The 24,319-nt window shown below is 41.4% G+C and overlaps 2 protein-coding genes across 13 annotated transcripts in view; both read right to left on the bottom strand.

The window, feature by feature from the left end:
* Nucleotides 1-14,926, bottom strand: part of bltp1 (bridge-like lipid transfer protein family member 1) — a 51,462-nt gene extending 36,536 nt beyond the window's left edge. For all 12 annotated transcript variants that reach the window (XM_084674609.1, XM_084674530.1, XM_084674546.1 and 9 more), the window contains exons 1-23: nucleotides 14,806-14,926; nucleotides 12,100-12,229; nucleotides 11,384-11,500; nucleotides 9,990-10,068; nucleotides 9,788-9,852; nucleotides 9,422-9,596; nucleotides 9,188-9,269; nucleotides 8,788-8,981; nucleotides 8,064-8,143; nucleotides 7,503-7,650; nucleotides 7,201-7,357; nucleotides 6,876-6,954; nucleotides 6,477-6,568; nucleotides 6,191-6,308; nucleotides 5,454-5,609; nucleotides 5,026-5,123; nucleotides 4,626-4,810; nucleotides 4,390-4,496; nucleotides 3,643-3,869; nucleotides 3,167-3,385; nucleotides 2,794-2,931; nucleotides 1,995-2,171; nucleotides 102-230 (exon numbers count right to left, since the gene is read on the bottom strand). In XM_084674609.1, the coding sequence (XP_084530735.1) occupies nucleotides 102-230; nucleotides 1,995-2,171; nucleotides 2,794-2,931; nucleotides 3,167-3,385; nucleotides 3,643-3,869; nucleotides 4,390-4,496; nucleotides 4,626-4,810; nucleotides 5,026-5,123; nucleotides 5,454-5,609; nucleotides 6,191-6,308; nucleotides 6,477-6,568; nucleotides 6,876-6,954; nucleotides 7,201-7,357; nucleotides 7,503-7,650; nucleotides 8,064-8,143; nucleotides 8,788-8,981; nucleotides 9,188-9,269; nucleotides 9,422-9,596; nucleotides 9,788-9,852; nucleotides 9,990-10,068; nucleotides 11,384-11,500; nucleotides 12,100-12,199 (2,922 nt within the window). In that variant the 5' untranslated portion in view covers nucleotides 12,200-12,229; nucleotides 14,806-14,926. The remainder of the gene's footprint in view (nucleotides 1-101; nucleotides 231-1,994; nucleotides 2,172-2,793; nucleotides 2,932-3,166; nucleotides 3,386-3,642; nucleotides 3,870-4,389; nucleotides 4,497-4,625; nucleotides 4,811-5,025; nucleotides 5,124-5,453; nucleotides 5,610-6,190; nucleotides 6,309-6,476; nucleotides 6,569-6,875; nucleotides 6,955-7,200; nucleotides 7,358-7,502; nucleotides 7,651-8,063; nucleotides 8,144-8,787; nucleotides 8,982-9,187; nucleotides 9,270-9,421; nucleotides 9,597-9,787; nucleotides 9,853-9,989; nucleotides 10,069-11,383; nucleotides 11,501-12,099; nucleotides 12,230-14,805) is intronic.
* An 809-nt stretch (nucleotides 14,927-15,735) lies between these two features.
* Nucleotides 15,736-23,802, bottom strand: c9orf72 (C9orf72-SMCR8 complex subunit). Its single transcript, XM_084674518.1, has 10 exons — nucleotides 23,562-23,802; nucleotides 22,599-23,149; nucleotides 21,464-21,559; nucleotides 21,172-21,236; nucleotides 20,847-20,919; nucleotides 19,866-19,982; nucleotides 18,897-19,132; nucleotides 18,565-18,622; nucleotides 18,339-18,448; nucleotides 15,736-16,978 (listed from the first exon to the last, which is right to left on the bottom strand). Exons 2-10 carry the CDS (start codon nucleotides 23,043-23,045, stop codon nucleotides 16,792-16,794), a joined length of 1,389 nt encoding a protein of 462 aa, XP_084530644.1. The 5' UTR covers nucleotides 23,046-23,149; nucleotides 23,562-23,802; the 3' UTR covers nucleotides 15,736-16,791.
* Between the last annotated feature and the right edge of the window lie 517 nt (nucleotides 23,803-24,319).

Below are 24,319 nucleotides of genomic sequence, written 5' to 3'. Positions count from 1 at the left end.
GTGCATGAGCACAAACCGAACGACGTGAACGACGGCAGCAGGATGAACGCGGCCCCATTGATCGTCACGACTGAACCGGACGTGTTCCGTGCAGGGCGTACCTTGGAGTCGCACGCCCGGCGGTCCACTCCGTGCTGGCAGATGACCGATGGTTTGGGTTGTTCGAGCTGGAACTCCCTGGACACCACGTGGAAGACGTAGGTCTCCCCCCACTCCATCACGCTGGCCAGCTGAAGGACACACGCGCGCGCATTTAGAGTCGCACACACAAAAACCTCATATCTGAAATATGTTTTTAAACGCATTCACTTGACAACACTGGACATGCCAATGAGCCAGGTGTAGACCGCACAGAAATCATTTCTATGTATATGTTTCCCAGACACGGTTTGCTGTTTAAGACTCAGAGCACACACATGCACACCTATGGCACCGTGGTTGTAAACACACACCGAGACAGCTTTGACATAACTAAGACACGACCTCTGGCACCAACACAAACACGGCAGGAGTACTGTAACCCATCTCAATAAGACAAATACTCCCAATACATGTTCATTAATATTCATGTGTTCTTTTTCAAACACCGTGAACTGAGATTTAATTGTGCTTGTGGAGGCTGGATGGGAGCAAAGTCAAACCTGAATAAGTAATCCGCAGGTAAAATGCAGGGGTTGTGATTGAGGAGCTTATTTGAAAGTAGCCTATATTATGGTCTCAGTGTTCCAACGGTAACCGAGAAGTAATGGTGTGTGTCCCCAATTAACCTTTTATTTCACAGAGCCCATTGTTGGCAATCCTGCAGAGGGTGTGGACAATATGCTTGTCCTTTAAGTGCCACATGGAAATAATGATAGATAGACTAGTATGCACAAGGTTTAAATGCATCTCTAACGTGATTTGCAAGACCAACAGTCTTCAATTTCAAAGGCTCCAACAGGCTCATGTATACAGATTGCAATTGAAACACATCTTACTAAACGGGTAAAACCCTTTGACCTTAAATGAGGACACGGTGTTAGAGTAGGGAGAGAGCTCATCTGTTATTGGGAACTTAGTCATGGATTTATGATACCGTGGGAAGCCAGTGCCTGTATTCAATGCTAGGCAAGAGGGAAATGTTCAAATATATGGCTCTGGATAAGAGCGTCTGCTAAATGTAAATGTGCGTGTAAATTAAAAATATTCCTGTCATTTTTGGAAGGTGTAATCTTTCTATGACAATTTTGGAGAACGAACAGAAATGACTGATAACAGGGAATTTTGAACATACAGTATTTTCAATGTCATTTGCAGGCATAAATAATTAATAGTGGTCTGATTAAACAGGTATTTTACAATATCTAATAATAATAATATCTGAATGAGAATACATTTTTTACATTCCACAAACTACATCCTAAATCAAGCTCAACCAATATTCTAATATGACAGGAAAAAAAGAAGAAAAACTGAACAAGCTATAGTTGCTAGAAACTAGCAACTAATGTTCTAGTTAAATTGAACAATGAACAATTATATAACTTGGTAATATAATCCTAACTTAACATAACATGAGCTCCATTGTAGTGTGTAGGCTTGAAAGCTGTGAATGCTAAGAACAGTCAAATTCCCGTAGATCAACCCCAATTAATTGATGTGTATTTTCCGACTTTATTAAATCTTACTGTTATATTATAAATTATATTACACCTCTATTTAATACATTAATATATTAAGTAGGTATTGATATTAATATTGACTTATTGAAACGCACCTGGCTAATGTGTCTTCATTTTGCATTATTAAATGTTTGCCTCATAGATTAAATATAATATTGTGCATTCCTGTTACTTTCTTTGTTAAGTGCAAACGTTACGGGGATCTCATGTAACATGTCGGCTTGTTGTTTTCATACCGAGTTGAAGCTAAGGTCTCCGTTCTTGTGATCATGAATACACACACACACACACACCAATGTCCTCTCCCATGCACACGCACACGCACACACACACCTGTGGTACGGTGACCCTGCCCGTCAGCGCCCCGGCCTGCATGTCGATGAGCCAGGCGTACTCCAGTGTGTCGCTGCCCAGAGGCAGACCCTGGGCTGAGAACAGGGCGTGGGCTCGCATCTGCAGGCCCGACAGACTCAGGTGGCCGTCCCTCAGGACACTGTCCGCAGTGGGCCGCTGAAGTGCAAAAGAGGGAGGGCAGTCAATCACCTTTGTTTCACTCACTGACACTCACGCACTCCAAATCATAAATCAGACTTATGCGACGAGTCTCTTGGATCTGGATTACGGGTTTAAAAAAAAAGGCTTAATCTGATTTAAACATTTTATTTGACGGCCCAAAAAAGTGATGCATGCTCATCCAAATTAATCAGTTTCGCTTTACTTCATAACATTCAGCCATGGGCGAGAAAAGAACAATGCTCAATACATTATTGAAAGAAGGGTGTAATTCGCCATGAGGAATGAGATTAGAGATTACTAGGGGCACCACAGAGCTCAGCTCAGGGTTCCGGTAATAACGGCTCCAGCTTTACTACTACTTAGTCATGCACTTCAATGGTTTAGTCATTCGCTTCAAAATCAACAACCTTGTACGTGTCTCCAAAACAACCAGCTGACTAAGAGAACCTTGCTACATCACATCAATGTTCAAACGCCATCAGTGTGTCTGACAAAATCATACCGAATACAAAACGTGCCATCCGACAAAAGGTATAACGGGCTGACAATCTTTCATGAAAAGATGACACGCGAAGATGACACGCGAAGATGTCTCACGTCCGCTTCGATGTCTGACCTGGTAGTTGTCGCTGAGGAAGATGTGGGCCGGCGACAGTACCAGCTGAAGCATGGTCTCCTTGTAGCCCTTCTTCATCTCGAAACACAGCCTTTCAAGGAAGCCAGAGGGCCCTTCAGGACCGTCGCTGCCACAGTGCTGCACAAACACAAACGTGACCTCCGATTAGGTTCTCTGTGAGTCAGTCGCTGTGTGGTCATGATCGGGCTATAGCAGATTCCCTAGACTAGATGGAAAAACGGCCAAGTTCATAGTTATTTCTATCTATCTTTGAAAATGAGGTCATTTGTTTCCCTTGTATCAAGCCTGCGCGCAGGTAAATGCTGGCAAATGTCAGCGATCCATCAACAGTCATTTTCCACGGGGGCCTTACCATAGGCAGACGGCCGTGCACTTTATAGAGGTTGATGAGGACGGTGATGTCCCAGGGGCGCAGGGCCAGGGGGTGGATGGCAGCAGCCTCCCTCCTGTCGCTGTCCTCGATGCCCAGCGGTGACCAGCCCAGGCCGGAGGAGGTGGAGAGGGAGAGCACGGGGCTGGACACCGCCTCCTCAAAGTCGGTGTACATGTCGTCTTCCCCAAAGTAGTTCTCCTGGGGAGAGGATTAACGGGAGACGGGGCGGATGCTGCGCGTCATCATTCAAACGCCACGCTTGGGGACAAAAAACGAGTTGAGGAAATCTCCCCCGGCAGCCATGACAACGGCCGTGACAAAAAGGAAATATTCAAGCCTTTGGCTTCCTTTGTTCCAGCCGTTGTAATCTCTGTGGTGTCACGAAACCTTTCGTTCTCCGACATTTCGCAAAATTCCGAATATTCCCCCTCATCTCTTTTCCAAAAGGACCGTACCTTGATGGAGACGAGAGCCCTCAGCAGGGGTCCATACAGGACGATCTGGGAGTCCGGGGACATCTCCATCTCCACGTGGAGCCGGTCTGGAGGTAGCTCCGAAGGGTCCATGGGCACTCTGCTGTTGGGGGCAGAGGCAGCCGTGTAGGGAGAGGGGGCTGGGTGAGGGGGGGGCGCGTGCTCCGGGGGGCGCAGAACCGACAGCATGGACTCCTCGATCTCAGATACTGCAGCAGGAGAGAATGCAGAAACCCAGACAGACGTGTAAAACAAGAAACATATACTTCTGTGTTTTAAATATGTACGTGTAAAATATTTGTTCGCATTTATTCCCCTATTACGTCTGTAGTTTAGTGATACTCCTCAACGAAAGCTGCACTTAGCACCACATTACTTCTTGTGATACATGCCAATTTGCCCTTTCTCTGCACATTTTTGGGGTTGGATGTTGCACTTAAGATATTGTCGTTTTCTGCTGCACTGTGCTATGTAATGACTGTACAGTTTGGATAATATTGTTGCACTGTGCATTAAGCTGCACATGTGTTTTTGGTGTCTATCACTTCCGGTAATTACAACAGGTGTGGGTATCCCCTTTTTTACCTGATCATTGTCATTCATTGGTTATCGACAGCAGTTGCTGCACTGATTATCACTGATCAGGACAAATAAAAGCAATTGAAATAAGTTGGTGTATATTAGGTTCATACTAGATAATATGCCCCTGGTTAGAGGTGGTGTGCGTACTTGACTGTTTCAGTTGTTCATCAGCCTTCTGGGGGTAGATGGGATGCCAGGTGTAATCAATGATGAGCAGGAAGTTAGGAACAGACCAACAGTCGATCCATCCGGATCTGGAAACGCAAGAAACAAAAACATCCATGTTACACGCACAAAGACACGTGCATGTCACACGGCCCTACTCCCCCCCCCCACCCCCCCACCCCCCACACAACAACTCCCGGTAAAAAGACCCGACTCACTCGGCGTGGGTTATGTTCCTCCAACGTGACTTGTTGACTTTCGGCGGGGGGGCTCCGTGGCTCTCCCCGGGCATGCACACGTCAGGTGGCATCTTGCTGTTCTGGTACTCTTTGGCCAACGTGAGCAGCGGGTACCTGCTGGGGTGGCAGTCTGGCAGGGAGAGACGCAGGTCTGTGTCCTCAGCCTGAGGGCAAGAGCAAAAATACACACGGGCGCATTGGCAGCCACCCACCGAGTCACACGACAGCAGTGGCTGGCACAGACAGATCACCAGCGCGCCGTTAATGAAATGGCAGCGCGTGTGGTGTTGTAGCAGAGCAACACGTACTGCCGATGCTCGGGAACGTGATTAGCAGAGCAATGGATGCTCGGTCATGCAGCAGGAAGGATATGACTCACCCTCAGACAGAACCTTGTGTTGCAGGTGGTGGGGACAAACTCATTGAAAGGCAACGTGAAATCGATGTTCAGCGTCTCACCACAGGCAGCCAGATATACTGAAAAGGGAGAGCAAGGACACTACCACTTAGTATGGATCCACTATTGATTGTATGTAGAGTAGTGGTTTTGAAAGGGATTCGGCAAATCAGCAATGCTAATCCGTTCGCCCTGATTTTTCAGAATCAACCCTCAGTCTGTGGATGACCTGCAGTTCATTCCAAGTGTTCTGGTATCGAAATGGTTTCAGACCCCTTAATTCCAACATGTTGCTGTATTTATAATTTAAATCTAATAAAATAAATATCTTAAAATATAATAAAAGATACATGTGGATTTACAGTACGTTCACAGCAAAATGCATCAGTTATTTAGACAAACTCTCTCACCATTCTCCTGCTGTTTGGTGGAACAATCAATCCAGTTGTGTTGGTTGGCTGCCCAGATCATCTCAAACTGATGGAAGAGGATCTTAAATTTCCATGCGTAGGGTACAAAGGAGTAGATGTCTGGAGCACTGTCGCTGGCCCAGTCTTGAATCAGGTCTGAGATAAGGATGTTACACAACACCAATTAGGTCTACATGCATTTGATTAGTCTTTCGGAAGGCCCTGTTGTCTACAAGCCGTGTAATTAAGGACATGACAGCAGTTTACACGCCCATTTAAAATCACATATCTCACAATACCACAACATACGAAAAAGTATCAACACCATTTACATTAGATTTTTTTATTTATTATTGTTGTGGAGTACATCCACTAAAATAATTGTTCGGGGCTTTATTGGGACAGATCCCTAAAAATGATCTGCCGCCAGTTTTGCGATGGAACTCTTCGAGGCATGTCGAGCTGGCACTGTATAGTGTTGAGCTGCACTATGCTACACTAAGCCCAGCACTTGAATGATGATGAGGAGGTTGAACAAGTACTTTTGAGAATATCAATTGTGATCTGAGAAATATAAGTACCAAAGCCCCTGAGGAAAACTGCCAACATCAGATTGCACATTGCATATTCAAGTCTAAATCCAATTAGGAACCAGCATACAAATCACCACCAAAACAGCTCAAAACACTGTGACAGCTTTATACAATGTGGGTATAGAATACGATGGTTTCTGTTACCTGAGAAGAAGTTCTTCTGGGCATAGATGAAGTGATAGGTGGCTTTGTACACCTCAATTTCACACTGCCACGACTGAGGCATGTTCCAAACTCGTGGGAAACTGGCTATCACATGGAACTTGGGGGGGGGGGGGGGGGGAGAGAGAGAGAGATAATAAGACAGCCTTTAATTAATGCAGGTCGCATTTGAATGTCGTCTGTTAAACAAAATTCAATGTATAAGATTACATTTTTTATTTTAAGAGTCTGAATTTCAGCTTAAAAAGCTGCCTCAGCTGCCACTTACAGCTAGCATCTCAGCCTCCAGCAGGGTCCTGTACTGCATGCTACTGGTGGTGTCAACATGGAGGAGCTGCCCTTTGATGGCGGTACAGTATCCTGGGGAAGGTAGAGGGAAAACTCAGCTGCTCAGTAACAAACACAACCTCTGCAAAGCTTTTACTTGATGCGCCATAGAGATGCCTCAAGGTCAGTAAAATATCAAACACAACACTGTTATATTCTCTCTCCTCAGCTATGGTAGGTTGGCAGGTAGGTTGTTCATTCTCCATTACAGTAAAACAGGTTTTTCTGACTGGTGTAAAAAGCAGTATGTGACTACAGTATTAAGTCCATGTGTAGACTTTTATTTCTTTAAGACTTTATTTAAGGACTTATTTCATTTTCACCCTACAGTCACACTTACCATCCTCTCCAACAGTCATAGGGATGTTGACTTCCAGATAGGATCCTGCGCCGACATTCACGTGGATAGCATTGGTTTCCTACATGCAAGAGATTTAAGGACTGTATGAGGGGAGAAAGAAGCCTTCCTTATGAAGCCACATGTGTTGATGAGTGTAGCTCTATTAATACTATACCTTTTTGCACTGAATAATATGACATTATGAAAAGGAAGGTATATATATTTGGGGAAAATCTATCTGTACAGGCTAAATAATAGACACAAATTCTAAGAGACAGGAAAAGAAAAGAAAATGTTTATGGTGAAAAAGCAGTCAATTCAATACCCTGTTTTTGGTGAATAGTAGGTCAATGGTGGCATCTGCGATAATGTTCATGCGGAGCTCGAAGGCCAAGATTTGTCTGGGTTTGCCAGGTTGCGCAACCTCCGTTTCCTTCATTGTCTGATAGTCTGCTGGAAGGAAAAACTTCCATAGACAATCCCTGGTAAAACACAAGAATGGTCAAAATCCAGTATTATGAGATAGCATATGAGGGATTGTGTATGTAAAAGTCTTCAACAAACAATCAAACACTGAAAAGTGCACACGTGGTAGAATGTGTGTCTCTTGAGTTTGAGAACACAGACCTTTGCCTATCTGCCCAGGGCCCGTAGTTAAAGTCGGTTCCTTTGCCACAGACGATGTCCAGGCCCCAGCATGGAGGTAGGTCCTGCAGTTTGGTGCCGTCACCACACGGCTCAGTGTCCCCATGTTCCTGCTCCTCAGGGACAAGGCCTGAAAACAGTTACAGTTTATTAGTAATAAGGTATGCATGTGAAATGTATGCTGTCCCTTCAGTAATACACAGCTATTGGCCTTCAGCAAATTCAGTCAACAAAAAAGGATGATTACACATATAGGTCAAGTTGCATTACAGCTTACAGAAAACCAAAACACCACCACACTGAAAGTAAAAATAAATACAAATAAAAAGATAATTGTGTTAAAAGAAAGTTTTATAAACCATGATCAAACATTTTTTTTGAACAACAATCGAAAATCAAGCATAATCGACACACACAACTGAAAGTGCAAATAATCCCTCAAGTAAATAGCTTTCAAAGCAAACAGAGCATGACTATGAAGAGCTTAGCCTTGCTGCAAGGCTGAACAGGGAGCTTACCCATGTGCTCATAATGTGGTCCTACCTGGTTCATCCTGGTAATAGTAAATGTCCACATCGTTAGACTGCATGACCACAAACCCTTCTCCCATCAGTCTTGGTGGTCTGTGGAGAGAAGAAAAATAAAACTCGAGGTATTTTGGGAAGAGCCCCTCCAAAATGTACAAATGTCGACTTAAATGTCTTTTTACAAACCACAAAGAAACAGAGCAAGTCTGACTAACTAGCAGAGTCCCCTTCTTTGGGCTGCTACAGCATTAATGCCCCCTTTTAAATCTTACTGTGTTCTAGCATGGAACCATGGCATTGTTACTACCCTACAACACAAGTACTAAATTATAAAAGTACAATAATAATAATAATAATAGTAATAATACAAAGACACTAATATTTTTAATAGTTTCAAGTTACTAGTATTGCCCAGTCAAAATGAAATCATCATGTAATATTACAAAAGTTGAAAATCATTGGACTTGGTCTGCCCTGGTTCAATGCATGTCTTGGGGGTAGGAAGTAGCATGTGTTTATTGGAGGGCACCAGTCTGTTCTTCTTGATATTAATAGAAGTGTTCCACAAGGCTCTAATTTGAGACCCCTTCCCTTTTCAATTATTATGAATGAACTCCCATTATCAGGCAAAACCTCAAATATCCATTTATATGCAGATGACACAGTAATCTATGCGGCCAACTCAAATACACGACAGATCATTGCCTCTCCTTTGGTTTTAGATTTTGAATTCCACTCACTCATCGTTCTGCATGCCCAGGTAGCGTGGGCTTGGCACCAGCATGACACGGACGTTCTCCAGGGAGCCCTTGACAATGTGCATGTACTGGTCGAGGTGGCTAGACGGTGGCTTGGTGGTGTAGGTCAGGAAAGCATCCTCAAAGTTCATGCACAACGTCTGGGGGAGGTGGTGGTTCCCAAATGCAAGCCGACCCTGGTTGACCACCACAAATATAAACATGAAGGTTGGGTGTTTAAAATCCAACAAATTCCGGAGTAATTTTTATTATTATTATTATATATTTGTATGTATATACAAATGTTTATTATTATATATTTTCAGACAAAAATTATTCCTCTTATACTAAAGCGCATGTGTCACAGAGCATCCTACTATGGATGTAGGAAATGAGAACTCACAGCGCTGATGTTGACTTTTATGACCGGTATAAGGGATCTCCATGAAGATGACGGGTCCGGAGTCTCTGCTTTCATGTTGATACTAAAAAGTCATGCAAACATTCGAGTTCTATGAACATTGTGGGGGAAAAAGCTTACCATATTCAACCCTGGAATGTGAGGCACGGGCGTTTCATGCAATGTGTTGTGGAATTAATTAGACACTGTAGAATGAATAATGAGCAGCTGTTTGACCTGTCCAAGGTCTTGTCTCGCTCATCCCGTCCCTTTTCCTCGTCTTTTTGGGGAGGTTTGAGGGTGGGTTCAAGTCCAAAGATCTCCTGTAGCCTGGCATAGAGGTCTGTGCGGTTGTAGACGTGAAACTCAAATCCGTTCACCGTCACGTAAAGCCTGGTTTCTGCTTTGGGATCTAATGAGAAGAGAACACCGCATGCAAATATAGCTGAGGTGATCAAGGATCATGACTGTTATACTAGATGTCGACTGATATTCCATTTTGAAAGGCAGATATAATGGTTGTTTGGAGCAGGGAAAAGAAGTAGATACAAATCAAATATACACACCCACATTTTAAAACATTTGTATTATCCACCAACTCACCATGTTGTTTCTGTTTGGGGTTATACATTTTCCACCAGCGAAAAATAAGGAAGCCATCTTGTATCCTAGAGAGAACACAAAATAAAAGTGAGGCAACATTTTTGTATGCAAAATATTGGGGCTGAGTACAGTAAATACACTTAAAGCACGGGATTTGATGTAGAATAGAAAATTAACATTTGAGAAGGAAGCATGGAGTTACCTGATAGACATGTCTTCGTTAATAAAGTACACATCCCTGAACATGACCTTCCCTGACAGAACAGAGAAGGAAAAGGACCCTGTACATAGAAAAAAGTATTTGCATTTTATTCATCGATATACCAGTGTAGACAGATGTTAATCATCTCTTCACAGATGGTGCCACTTCTGAGCAAATGCAAGGTAGAAGCTAAAGGTACCTCAACAAAATGTCACTTCCACTGTAATACTTGCATCACAGGTAACAACAAAGAAACAAACCATTTCTAAGGGATAAGCACAGGCACAGAGACATGGATCGACTGATACCATGCAAGTTTTTGTTGGCTGCACTTTGGGGCTTTTGCAACTACCTTGGTCAATTGTACCTTGAAGTACATAACGGCTGGGCAATATATACTGTGTGATGATGGAAAGACGTCTTTCATTTCATTTTATGCTCTTTCGTTGATTGCATGTGCTCCCAAAATATAATCTGTGCGACCTCAATAATAATCCATCTACCTGGTAGGTGCAGCAAGTCTCCTTCAATAGTTTATCACGACAACCCACAGTCGTGACAGGTGTTTGTAATCTAATGTGTCATCAACATTTTTCGAATATTTCACAACGCATTGTGTTTGCTCAGTGAAACCATAAAAGGTTTTTCCGATAAGGACTAAAAACTTGATTAAATATTTTGATTAAGATTAACGAAATGGACTAGTATGTTAATCAAGCACGCATTTTCCACTAGATTAAAAGCATTACTTATTGCTTAACGATAAATCCGACAGCATAGCCCTATAGTCCACATTTGTCTCAAGATTTTAACAAATAATCTAATGCCCATCTACAGCTTCATAGAGCACCTAAATGCAGTATGAAGCTTTAGCTGGAGACTTCTGCCAGTTTCAAAATGTTGCATCAGTGTAACATGGCATAGAGTACCAGTTTAACACAGCGAGGAAACTTCCCCAGTGCATCGCAATAAAAAAGGAACTGAGACTGCCCAAGCACATCAAGTGGGGCTCAAGCCACCTGAAACCATGTTGTCTTACAAAGAAAGGGTTGGCAAACTGAAATAAATGTTAGATATGTCATCATCCAGGCAACAACGTTAGGTCCTTTAGCACCCAATAGTTTAGGAATTTCTTGAAAACTTTAAAACGCCCGAAAATGTAAGCAAACTTTCACTTAACCAATAATGTAATAAAATGCCTTGACTAATATTTCAATAACACTTTTACTGATAATGTAATAACTTAATGGTAAATATTGACTATATCAGTAAGGACATTATATTACATTATCGGGTTTCAAGTTAAGTGCAAGGTTTATTGCATTTTCAGAAAATGATTACATTATTGGGTGCTACAGGTCCTATTCAAACACAGTTCAATGGACCCCACTTACCGATGTGTATGTATCCTTCCTTATACAGTCTGTTGATGATGAGGGTTAAGATGAGGCCAATGTTGCGAGAGTTGTAATAGGTTAAATATATGATCCATCCACAGGACAGAATGGTGGCTAGAAGATAAAGACAGAACATAATCCCATATATTTTTTGAACAGCAGGAAATAATATTTCAGTGATTCAATAGCGCTGTGATAAGACTAAGAGTGGCAAACGTACATGTTTCTCAGCAACAACTAATAACCCTTTCTCTAATTAGGGTTATAGGTGTGCGTGACCCTACACCCACCATTATGATGATAACATGGACATGGCCTAACACATTTAATCAGCCTTCATTAGTCAACTCTATAGTGTGAAATATGGAGTTACTACTTAACTATGCAAAAACACATATGAACAATCGGAAGGGAATTTGGAATACGTATGTAAACAAATTATGCTTTTAAATGTTACAAATATGTTCACGTCAACATGTCAAGTTACAAGCTTGCTTCTTTTAATTATAAGCAGTGCACAATTATACTATGAGTTTGCAAATTGTTTATTTCAACGTTACGGCTTTTCAAATGTTCTCTTTCAAGCTTTCAGAGTTTTGTCACTATTCTCACCTCAGATGTGCCTCCACTCAGAAAACAATACTTTCAGGTGAGACATTACAGAAGATCTCAAACGATACCTTTTTCTATGAAACATTGAACAGCAGACTTACCCACAAGGAGCCACACAAAATTGGAATCATGCTTGGTGAGGAAGTCATCCAAGTCATCGAGACTGGGAAAGGTGCTGTCATTGGCTTTTTGTCCCTCCATTGCTACAGTGGCTCAGTCTGACACCCAAAACTGGAGAGAGAAAAAACACACTAGTTTAGTAGATTCATGATACACAAACGAGGCTGGCCAGTGACCACATTTGACAGGCCCAACAGAACCTACAGGTAGGCCTATTTGTTGCTTAATTAAACAAGTAAATAGAATGCTCTTGTGTGCAATGACTTCCGACAACTCTTCTGGTTTTTATGGTAAGGCAGCTCAATGGTAAGTTCTCAAAGATATCAATGGGACTTGTGTACCTCCCTGCTGCACAGTATATTTTTAAGCATTTGACTCTGTTCAAATGTCAAAATGTTCAGGTGGACCAGTTGTTTACAGATGAAAAAAACCAAATATTTATATTTGTATGCTTTTCATGTTATAAAATCTATGGAAGTCATCACACAATGCCAGTCAAGGACAGATGTACTTCCCTACTGCATGCTCAATTTGATTAACTTTTTTTCCAAACCTTCATCACTATTCAGGCTAACAGCTTTCAGCAAACATTTTCTTTAGATAAAGTAAACAACCCAGTGATTTTTCAGTGTCACCACGGTTACACATTTCAGTCTTCCGTCATTTCAGCTCTCCCCAAAAGCATATCACTTGCTTAGCCTACACCGTGACCCAGAAAAGCTTAGATTAGTTGAAAATTTCGTCCTGAGCCAAAAGATTGGACGTGTAGGCCAATCCATGCAATAATAAACTTGCCGACCAGCGTATATGCTACTTGACATAATTCATGTGCATCCAATATGGATATACAAAAGCCACTACGCAGGAGTAGTTCTTAAGTATTCACACGTGCCAGCAAGCCTAGTCATGAACAAGAATGCTTGGCAGCCCTGCTTACAATTTATTTATGGTCAGTACGGCAAAACTAACAAAAAGATTGTCAACAGGAGCTTGGCTAACAGGAGCTTTATTGAGAAACGTGTGAATATATGATGAGAAACTGTGTCAATATGTGTGTGTACACTTGCAAGTTCCAGAAGTGTTCAATACACAAACAAATATGAGCAAATACAGCCTACTAGCCTTCAAGACAGGCTACAAGATCCGCTTTGGGTTAAATAACTGACAGTGTTTTAAGAAACAAGTTTGTCTCAGTCAATTTAAAACATTTGTAACTTTAACATGCTTGTTTCACCAATGCCTCTGTTCACTTCTACCATATATGTTGTATATTTGGGGGTTAGGCCTATTAGTAAGAATCTTTGTGTTCCATGTAATGTCTAATAGAAAGTATAAATCCCAAGCATAGATTGAAAGCTAAGCTATTCCTGACAGACTTGTTTGAGTTCATGGTAGCAGAAACCTGCAAAACCAGATATGACGGGAATACAGGGCGAAAGACAGTTGTCTGACTTGTGTTTTAGGATAGTGGGTGGAATAAAAATGAAGACATCCCAAAGCAACCGAAAAGCACTCTCGTGATGACCAAAGACGATTTTATGTCAAGAAAAACTGATCTTGTCACAGCAACTGTAGGCCTAATACTACTGTAGTTGGTGTGACTTTGAGCTTCAAGTATCCTTAACATCTCCCACACAAAGTCACTCAGGTGCTTTGACTTGCTAATATATTTTCTACTGGAATATGAGTGGAGGTCGGGCAGTAAATGGCAACTGTCTTCATCAGAATCCCCCTTGGCATAGAATGATAAACAGACTACAATGTAGTGTGGCCATTGTAACACCACGACCAACTATGTGGAAAAGTACAATCAATGATTGTACAATCAACTTCAAAGAATGATTATGTTAAACGACAACTAGTTATTTTACCCTAGACACCCAAATAGCCTCCATTCGTGTCGGAGAGGTTTCTTCTAGTCTGACAAAACACGTTAATGTGCTTGGGAGGGACTGTACCTCCAGTACTACTAGGCATTAGCTTAGCTAGTTCACTGGTACGTCTACTACAAGTAATGGCAAGAATGGTGAAACGCTGACTAAACGTAATACGAGCCATCAACTATATATTTATACTAAGTCATCTCGCTACAGTCCCAATACCAAAAATATAATGTTAGCTTGTTAGTTAAAAGTGCTAAATAACAGTCTAGTATGCAGCTCTGCTAAGAGCTAACTAACTGCTAGCTAGCACACCACTACTTAAGTAGGGCTAGCTCAGTAATTTTACCTTGGGAACAACTGACGATAATATTGGAGTTGGCAAGTAACTAAAAAATGTACACTAGCTAGTAGTAATCAGACTGCTTTCAATAATAGTTATAGCTATGGAGTACATATTGTTGAGATGCAGCAGGGCATCTTTCAGTCTGCAGGCAGTGCAACCCGTCCCAGCATTTGACTGTCAGTGTCATCCTGACGACGTACATCAAATAGAATCACAAAATAGCTAGGCTAGTCTACAGTGTTAAAGGAAAACTAGCAAGCTATTGACTCAAGTATCAGGTATACAGATACAGCTCTAGCAAAGCAGTTAAGGACGATTTATAGCAGACGACCTAGCAGACGATATATATCTGTACAGTGGCTAACTAGCTTACTACTACTAGCATAAATCGAGGCCGAACCCAGCGACTTCTGATTTCTACTATGGAAGTAAAGGCATAAGTAATGACAACCAATACACACCTTTTCACACTATCTGTATCATCAGGTTTCATTTTGCTTTAATCCCACAGTAGTTATCCTTTTGTTCTTTCATACATCGGCCCTGCAATCTAGCCCTACCTATATTGTCAACTACTGCTCCTCTCCGCAATATTTACATAGCTGCTGGTTGGATGGTTGGGATCTCTTCCTATCGCAGGCCGCAGCGCTCAAAAATTAACCAATCGGGTAATTCTGTGTCAAAACAGGCGGAATTCTGGAAAGTAGTTGCAGCATCGTCTCAGATTTTGTTCCAAGTTTGTCAAAAGAATGTTTGTTTTGCCAATGTTTACACTTCCTCTGTGTAAAATCATCCTCTGAACCTTTATTTCAATATTCCTAAACAGTTATATTTGTGCAGCAATATGGAAATCAAGCATAATGTTTTATTCAAACACAATACTTTTTATTATTATTATTTTGTGCCTGCATACTGCAACATGCAATCGGATTCAGTCGGACATACTATTTTTTGGGCGTAGGCCCTGTATTTGACATTCTACTGGGACATACTAAGGGTGCATCCCTATACCCATACTATTTAGAATGCCTGAAACAGATTTAGCATGTCCCATGTCTGGTCTCGTGGACTGATAAATTGAGTTTTTATATGCCGTTGAGTAGACCACCAAATCGGAATATTAAGGAATTATTATTCCTTTTTCTCTCACATCGTTTACTTGTTCCATGCTTTAATGTTCATGTACATTGATACCTTCAATGGAAATAAAGGTGTTATATAACTTTTGAACGGTAGTGTGCATATCAAAACGCAATGAGTGAAGTATAATGTAGGTTTTTCTTTTGACTTCCAACATGATAGCACACTTTATAATCAGACACACAAACTTTAACTATCTGTAAAGTTGTGTTGGTCAATGCACGTGTACTATTTGGCACAAAGAAATCAACTTTTTTGTTTAAATCATTGGCTTTATGAATATCCTTTATGACAACATATTTCATTTGACAATGACAGCAATACAAGAGAGGGCATATTACATGATGCATATCCATCAAATAAGTTACATTATTATTTAATTATATTTACATACCAAAACAATAACATTCAGTACATAGTCATGCTCAAACTCAAGACTGCAGCCAGTCCAGTTCGTCCTTGAACATATTCTCAGTCAAGGGCTAGTGCCTGACACTCTTAACACTACATACATATTTGCATCCCCCTTTGATAGAGAGACACACTGGTGAGACCCATTTTTGGTTTGGTTAATTAAGTTACCACTAGCAAATTATTATTAAGTACAGGAAGATGGCCATTAACTGCCTGTACACAGATGCGAACATCCTGTAAAATATTCCAACTATTGACTCAATCACAATATTATTTTTTGTATTTGTTTTCTCAAAGACCAGTACAGCACAGTCATAAAATATACACATATTACATAAGTGACAAACACATAAGACACTCGTGCTTTGAAAAATGATTTCAAATACAATTTATAAAGTGACACATCAAACCCACAACAGTGCATCTTAACAACCTTTCTGTAAGCTGAATGCTATATGAAAGGCTCTTCAAAACTATAATTAAATAAGGCAAAATGTTCTGACAGTTTGTCAGTTTTAATGGCTTTAAAGCCTATTTGAAATCGCTAATCAACTACTACAGTCCCTACGTGACCTGCAGCATAACCAAAATATGTGTTCATATTGAGTAAAACAACGGATACTGTCAGCTCTATTCAAGTTATACTTCATTTTCAATACCAAACTCCTTAAAAGGTTTAACTGCAAGCAATCAAATTTGACAATATTGTGTCTGTCAAAGTATTAGATGTGTTTGATTAAATCCCTTGTCGAGCACATACACTGGAGAAGCATTGGGAAGGTATGAACAATTTTGATCATTTTGTAACAACGGATTTGGAAGCCATCAACAACCCAACAATTGTCCCAAATGTTGATGCACCTCTGCAAGGAAGAGACTTAAGTCCATTACGTTCAAAAGCTCATGAGTGCGTCCCGCTCTTGAACGCTGGTGTAGAAAGGTTTTCCAAAAACAAAAGAGTGCAGTCCTGCCCTCAACTTCTCAGCAAAGGCCATGATGATATTTAGGTCACCCTCTACCATTAGGTCCAGATCTGTCTTCAAGTTGCGCAAGGAGCGGAATGGCTTCTTTCCCTTTTGCCTGTGAGAACAAACAGTGTCATGGTTAACAACTAAACATACACTATATGGGCAAAAGTATATGTACACCTGCTCAGTTTTCAGTTAGTACTGCCCCATTTTTGTGGGAAGGCTTTCCAATAAATGGTAGAATATTGGTGCAAGGATTTCCTTTCATTCAGCCCCAAGAACATTAGTGATATTGGGCACTGCAGATATTAAAAAAAAGGTTAGTCTCTATAAACAGTATGACTTCAGTCTCTGTTCTACAGTTTATATGCAAGATATTTTTTAGCAAAAAAATTTGAGGTCAGGGTTTTGGGGTTGAGGTCAGGGTTTTGAGCAAGCTGTCAGGTTTTTCCACACCAAACTCAAACAAATTAGCCTGACGTTGTCATACTCATAATTCTAGTCAGAGTCTGAAAACTCTCCGTTGGGCTGTGACTATGGGGCGTGTTTCAACCGAACTTGTAAAACAAATGCCTCTTCGCTCAATTGGATAGACCTACAACAATCAGAGCAACGCACTGTTGTTTGTTGAAAACAAATTCAACCCAAGGGCTCCTTTGTGACGTTGTTGATTAAGTTACTGTTGATCATCTGTCAATCATCGTATAAAGCCCGCCCTGGCAATTTCATTGGTCCGCCCAGATCCTGGTTTTATATAGTTATTCCCAATACGAGACCCTCCAGACCCAACTTCCCGACCAAATTTTTTTGTGGGCGGGGCGAAGTTGGGCTGGCAGCCAGGCTACAATCAAATGAGTTCTGTATCAAAACCTCACTTTGTGCACCTGGGCATTATCATCAGAAAAAGAATCGCCAAGTAAGTTTGCACAAACAAGCATGTCTTATTTAGCATTAAAATGTATTTTGGTAGAAGAGGTTTAGACACAAAACAGTTCCCACTGCTCTTTTGTATGTAGACTTCTTGTATTTGTCAAATCCAGATTATTCTTTCAAACTACTAGATGGTGCATGATTATCACTACAGAGAATGCTTTTCCTCTGCTTCACAGTCCAATGGGCAATCCATACATCCTTCCAGTCAACGCTTGGCATTGTGCATGGAATAGAACATGGAACATGGAATAGAACATGAAAACCCATTCCATAAAGCTCCAGAGATTTCTTGTTTTGTGTTCAGTTTAGTGATTCAGCACTAACTTGAAGAGGCGTCCCAATACCTGTGGCCATGCAGCATATATGTTTTAAAAGAACTCCCCACCTTCGTCATTCATACATCTAAGCAATCAATGTATCGAAATACATTTAGACATGACCTTGCCATCAGCACTACATGGTTATATCGTATCGTTGTATTTGAAAAGGGAGCTAGCTGAGCTCATCTTGAGAGGAGCAGTGGCGGGGTGGGTACTCACGTCTCGTCCTCGATGTATTTGAGCAGAGTGAGCGCCTTCCTGTGGAGCAGCAGCAAGAACTGGGCCAAGTATGTGCTCCGCAGGGAGAGGCCGGGCTTCAGCATGAACACCTGGGGAACAGGAGATTGGTTAGCTTGGAGAGCTCACACATGCTGGATCATATTTTTGGGGGGGTGAATAACACAAAATATAAAGTTTTGACTATATTTAGGCCTTACGTTCTTACCTCATCTATAAAAGACTTAACAAGGGTGTCTTTGTGCATGACATCCTGAAAGATGTTTCTAGAAGGGAGAATATCACAGTGTAAGTGACTGATTGCATTGACGTAGTTACATTTATATACAGGGTTTCCCGCAGCACTTTGCAGCTTAAAAAAAAATACAAAAAAAAATTAATAGCGATATTCGCCACGTTATTGTGTCCCGTTTTCTCCCTTTCATTCCAAAACGTGACCAATGCCAGTCTCCCTTCTCTGCTGAACGGATTAGTCTATCGGCCCCTATGTATTTAGTAAAACTGCCAACGATAGCTGCTCAGAGTAGAAGAAGAGCATACAGATCCGGGGTGAAGGTCTCAGCAGTGTGGATGAAGGCCTCGGGCGTGATCTCCTCCTCGCTGACGGCACGCCAGAGGGCACTGAGCTCAGAGCGGATGTAGCGGCGCTGGTTGTACGTGTGCTCGTGGCATGGGGGCATCTGCTTCACGGTGTTGATGTCCACGTCGATGTGCGTTGTCGGGTAGGGAGAGTACAGCACCTGGCGGAAGGGGAGAACAAAGCTGCCAGTGGAATCCTGGGGAATGGAATGAACAGGGAGGGAACCATCGTCATACATGAGCAGCTTGTTATTACAATACCCTATTCAGCTCATCACCCTGTGGCATAGAGAAATTAGATGTAAATCCTTTTTTGCACTATATTTGTTAGTAATACAAAAACATGTACCGGTATGACTAATATTATATAGTCTAACAACGCTGAACACACAAAACACTTTATTTTACACAAAGATATGAAGAACACTTTAAACATGATCAAACCATTTCAACTAATCTCACAACAAAACAACACTTCTATCTAATCCTAGAATCTATGTACCATCAGAATTAGCCACGAGTACTTCTGGATTGGCCATGGCTGTCCTACCTGTACTAAAGTCCTTGTTGTCACCAATATCTAATCTAGACAATACCTATCGGAATGGGACCCACATGTCACTGTCACCTCCAAAAGGATCAAATCAAATTAAAATAAGGACCTTCATAGTGGTCCAGTTGATATAGCAGAACAAAGGAAATATCATATTTCTAATAATACATTTATGAAAAGAATATCAAACCCCATGAATAAGGGGACAAATAACGTGTTTATCCATTGGCGGTGTTTGATCTTTTAATTCCCCAAATGAGAGGGATCGAAAGGCACTCTTGTTTGTATCCTACAAAGAAAACTGAACAAAGAAATATCTCATTTCATATTCATGAACTATTGTAGGCTAAATAATCCATGTGGGTGACTGTGGGTACCTTGAGGAGGCCCTGGACAAACAGCCCAGTGTCATATTTGAAAGATGAGTCAGCCTTGCACAGACGGGAGCACTTCCTCTCAGAAGGGGTGAGGAAGAGACACAGGGTACGCACAATCTAGTGCGCAGAAAACAACAATGTGTTAAGGCGTTTTCAGACAGAACATGCACTGCGCTTGCCGCTTGGTTGAGCGCACATCTGACTAGTGTTTGGGGAAGTCGTGGCAGACAGCACAAAAATAGCAGGGCTATGTCACTACATGTACTAGGCTATCTTGTTGTTGCGTTGCAAATATTCTTAATTAAGAAGCTTTAATAGGTGTGTAGAGCTATTGAGAGACACTCAATGTTTAGGCTACACTACACATTAGGGATGCCACAACTCATTATCATACTGAACCGTTCTGACAACCATGGTTCAATACGCACTTGTGAATTACGTTTAAATAATTCAGTGTGTTTTATTTCTCTCTGCCCGTAAATCTACACGCTGAGAAGAGACAATGTCTCCCCTGCGAGTCACTATGTACTAAAGATTTTTTTGTGTGCTTTTAAGTTAAATACAGAGAGTATTGCAATAAACAAAAATCTGATTGCCAAGCCAGCAGAAGCGAACCAAATCGAAATCCGTGGTGAAAAAACAAGGTATTTACTGAACTGTGGGCAGACTGTATTGTTGCATCCCTACTATACATACTGCCTACATAAATTCTACATAACTGTTAGAATAAACCTACTTGGTTCAAACGTAAGGTTTTCCTCCTGAAGTCTCAGTACAAACATAAACTTGTGTCATACAATGCAGGGCCTTCAAACACAAACACCAGATTTTCCTCCCATTTGCCTTTGGGCCTAATTTCTATTGGTTACGCGGGTATTCGTCACAGAACGCAGGGTCCAAGTATCCTTTAGGCGCAACTCACAGTGAAAGAAATGATGATGAAATCTTGCATCACAAATAACATTGTGCTTATGTCAGTACCTTGTTCACTTTGTCCGGGTTGCTTCCAACCACCATTGAGCAGCCACAGGTTTGGAGGTGAGAGCTAATGGCTCTGAAACCAACGAGCACATACAGACTCAGTTTGCAACAGATAACAGTCCAAGTCACCATATGTCACCTTATTAGGACTTAATATAAATCAAGCAATTCAGCAACAGCAAAAAGTAATCTACCAGAGCTGGATGCTGAGCTACTTTGTGAGAAGTAGCTGTCATGTCATGATATGTCACTGCCAATGAGAGGTTGCAGACTACAATGCATTTGATCATTGTTCTGGTGATGCCAGGCTAACCAGAAAGCTTACTTGTGCAGGAAATCCTCATGGCAGCTGTCCCCAATGTCATCATCATTTAGGATAGTGTCCTTAATCTAACATAACAAGAAGAAAAAGTCATGTCTGGAATTTCTCAACAGAAAAGTCTGGGCCGACACTTCTATCGACTGACAAGAAAGCTTGTGTGCAACAGTTTCACTGACAATTAATTAAATCTCTTGTGACAAGTCCAAGGACTCATTCAAGACAAAACTAAAGCAGTTCATATCAAGAAGAAAAGTGTCCTGCAAAGAATGACATGAGGTTTGCAGAGCATGCTTACATCTATGTCCTCAGTAACGCTGTGTGTCTTCATTGAGGACAGTAGCTCCATAATGGGGACAATCTCTGATGACAGCACTGAGATGATGTTGTAGCCCTACACGGTGAAGACATTTCACACACAACAGTCATTTTGGTTGTATTCACTGTACATAGCCTTTAATCACTTTGATGTAACTTTGAGTAATATTATAATTCATCATAATAAACTGATGCTAGCCACATAATAAACTGCTAACTAGAAGGATTCTAGTTAGATAACACTATTACCTTAAAATTACAAATGTTCTTTTAATCCGTATACTGAATTAGTTGTTAGTTAGACCAGTGGTTCCCAACCCTGGTCCTCTGGAACCCCTGTCCTGCATGTTTCAGATGTTTCCCTGCTCCAACACACCTGATTCAAATGAATGGGTCGATATGGGCCTGTTAACGACCATTCATTTGAATCAGGTGTGTTGGAGCAGGGAAACATCTAAAACATGCAGGACAGGGGGTCCCAAGGACGAGAACCACTGGGTTAGACGGTACACTGGCACGGCTAGTTCTGTATAAATAATTGTGGTTGGACTCAACAGGTTTACTTCCTGCATCCTGAAAAAAGACTCTTTAAATGACTCTTTTGTAAATAATGTATTATTTGTACATGTATTCACTTGTTAAACACTGATTAACCTACTGACAACATAGTTCCCAAGATTATAGTTCCAAATGATAAAATGGGAGTCAGGTGGCTAAACGGTGAGGGAATCGGGCTAGTAATTTGAAGGTTGCCAGATTGATTCCCGGCCGTGCCAAAATGACGTGTCCTTGGGCAAGGCACTTCACCCTACTTGCCTTGGGGGGAATGTCCCTGTACTTACTGTAAGTTGCTTTGGATAATAGTGTCTGCTAAATGACTAAATGTAATGTAAATGTAAAATAAGGGAAACTTTCAACGATCTTCACTAGACTCTGATATATACTAGTGCTCCTTAATAGACTCTTGGCCAAGTGTAACATAAAGTTTGGAACACTTCAGATCATAGTACATCCACTGCTGATCAATAGATTTTATTTGAGGTGTGGTTTCAGCACACTGAGATTTTGCCCCAACTGGATGAACCTGTCAGAAATGAATTTTTTAAGCCATCTACCTTTTGCATCCAGATGCGTCCCTTCCGGATGATGTGTTTGAGCCTCTCCACACACACGGTGTGTAGAGGCAGGTAGAAGCCCAATTCTGTTTGTGGCAAGATGATTGACAAGGCACACGTGTTCTTGTCACCTTTTAGTTCACCATCAAAAATAAGTGACACGATGATGACGCCTTTCTCTGCCAGCACAAAGAACTTGACGTCAACGGCCCCGCACTCTGCGCTGCGTAGGATCTCCCCATTCAGCGTGTGATTGGCTAAGAAGGTCACCTCGCCATCGCTTAAGAACAGCGATTGCTCACATCTGGGTACCCAAATGTGACGGACGCGTGGGCCGAGGATGTTGTCCCAGTAGGCAAATGTGGCAGCAAGGAGAGGGCATTCACCCTCTACGGTTACGTCTGTTTTGGCCACAGCTGGTGACTGGGGTGGGCAGCCAGAGGACATGACTGCTTGGCAGAGGGAGGAGCCAAAGTGAAAACTTGACAAGTGGGATGTCAAAGTGAGTGTAGTATTTCCAGATGTATGGTGTTCTTCAACCTGTATTGGAACTGGCAGAGAGCAAACTGTCAGATGGCAAATATCATTGGATACATCCGACCTCATATCAAGTAACGAAACCATTTTAAACATGGGTAGCTCCATGTAACAGTGACTCTCAAAATAAAAATATTATATAACTAGCTAACGCTAGCTGGCCAAATACCGATATTCTGGGTATGTTTGAACACTGAGTTAGTCTAGCAAACACTTGAAAAAATGATCGGTAACATTTCTTCAAGGAACTGTTACTATTAAGCTTTTGTTTTGATGAGCCAGTCTACTGACTGTCCTTACAAGTTAGCAAGATAATGCTAGCCCTTCTAAAAAGTTGCATTTCAACGTAGCCGGCTAAAACAATAGTTGTTTTTGACTACACATGTACATATATACACATTGAAAGCAAGAGTGAGAGTGACTTACTGAAATATTGTCATATTTGTTTGTCTTTTGTTAAGACGGTGAATGTTGAAGCGGTAGCTAGCTCTAGCATTTCTTCCAGAGCACCACCTTTATTTCCTGATTAGTCATTACGTCATCGTCGTCTTTCGAGGTTTAAACGAGTGCCCTCTAGTGTACGTCTACATTTTGAGGATGATGTCATTATTCTCCAAAATATAAAAAACGGTGTTGATGGTGACTGATTCCCAAATCAGCCTTAAGTAACCGTGCACTCAGATTGCAGTGCACTCAGATTTGGAATTCAAAGCAAGTTTGAAACATAACTGTCCCTTTTGTGGTGTTCAAATGTTGATGCTATCACATCTAGTCTCTTGTCTAAAGACGAAACATGACTCACCCTGTTTTTGACTGTTGTTAATATGGATCATGACAAGTTATGAGCCAGGTTAACTGGCACAAACTGAATCTGCCTTTTCCATCTGAAGAAAATACTAAACTGACCATGGAGTTGTGGCTAAATTCATCCCGCTCTTATTTCTAATATGATCCGTTGTTAGTTCCTTTTTCCTTATAAAAACGCCATAATACACCCATCACATGCACCAGATTTACAAGATTGGAGTACCTTGGAATACTAGAATCCTTGATTAATCTAGACAGACAGAGGGCATATGGTGAGGATCACAAATCACATCATTTCCTTCAAGTGATGATGGTCGATTTTGCCTTGGTTCCTCAAGAGGGCTCAACTGAATAATTTCAAAGAGATTGAAACCATG

The sequence above is a fragment of the Hypomesus nipponensis genome, chromosome 3 (genome assembly GCF_054491055.1).
Source record: "Hypomesus nipponensis isolate SF chromosome 3, ASM5449105v1, whole genome shotgun sequence".
NCBI lineage: Eukaryota > Metazoa > Chordata > Actinopteri > Osmeriformes > Osmeridae > Hypomesus > Hypomesus nipponensis.
The sequence above is the reverse complement of the archived record's forward strand: the minus strand, read 5'-3'. Positions and strand labels throughout refer to the sequence as shown.

Excerpts from the sequence above, each read along its gene's own strand:
- c9orf72 (XM_084674518.1), bottom strand. The coding sequence starts at position 23,045 with ATGTCCTCTGGCTGCCCACCCCAGTCACCAGCTGTGGCCAAAACAGAC. Across the intron at positions 21,560-22,598 it reads GACGCATCTGGATGCAAAAG|GGCTACAACATCATCTCAGT; the intron begins GTAGATGGCTTA and ends TTCACCGTGTAG. Across the intron at positions 16,979-18,338 it reads AAATACATCGAGGACGAGAC|GCAAAAGGGAAAGAAGCCAT; the intron begins GTGAGTACCCAC and ends TTGTTCTCACAG.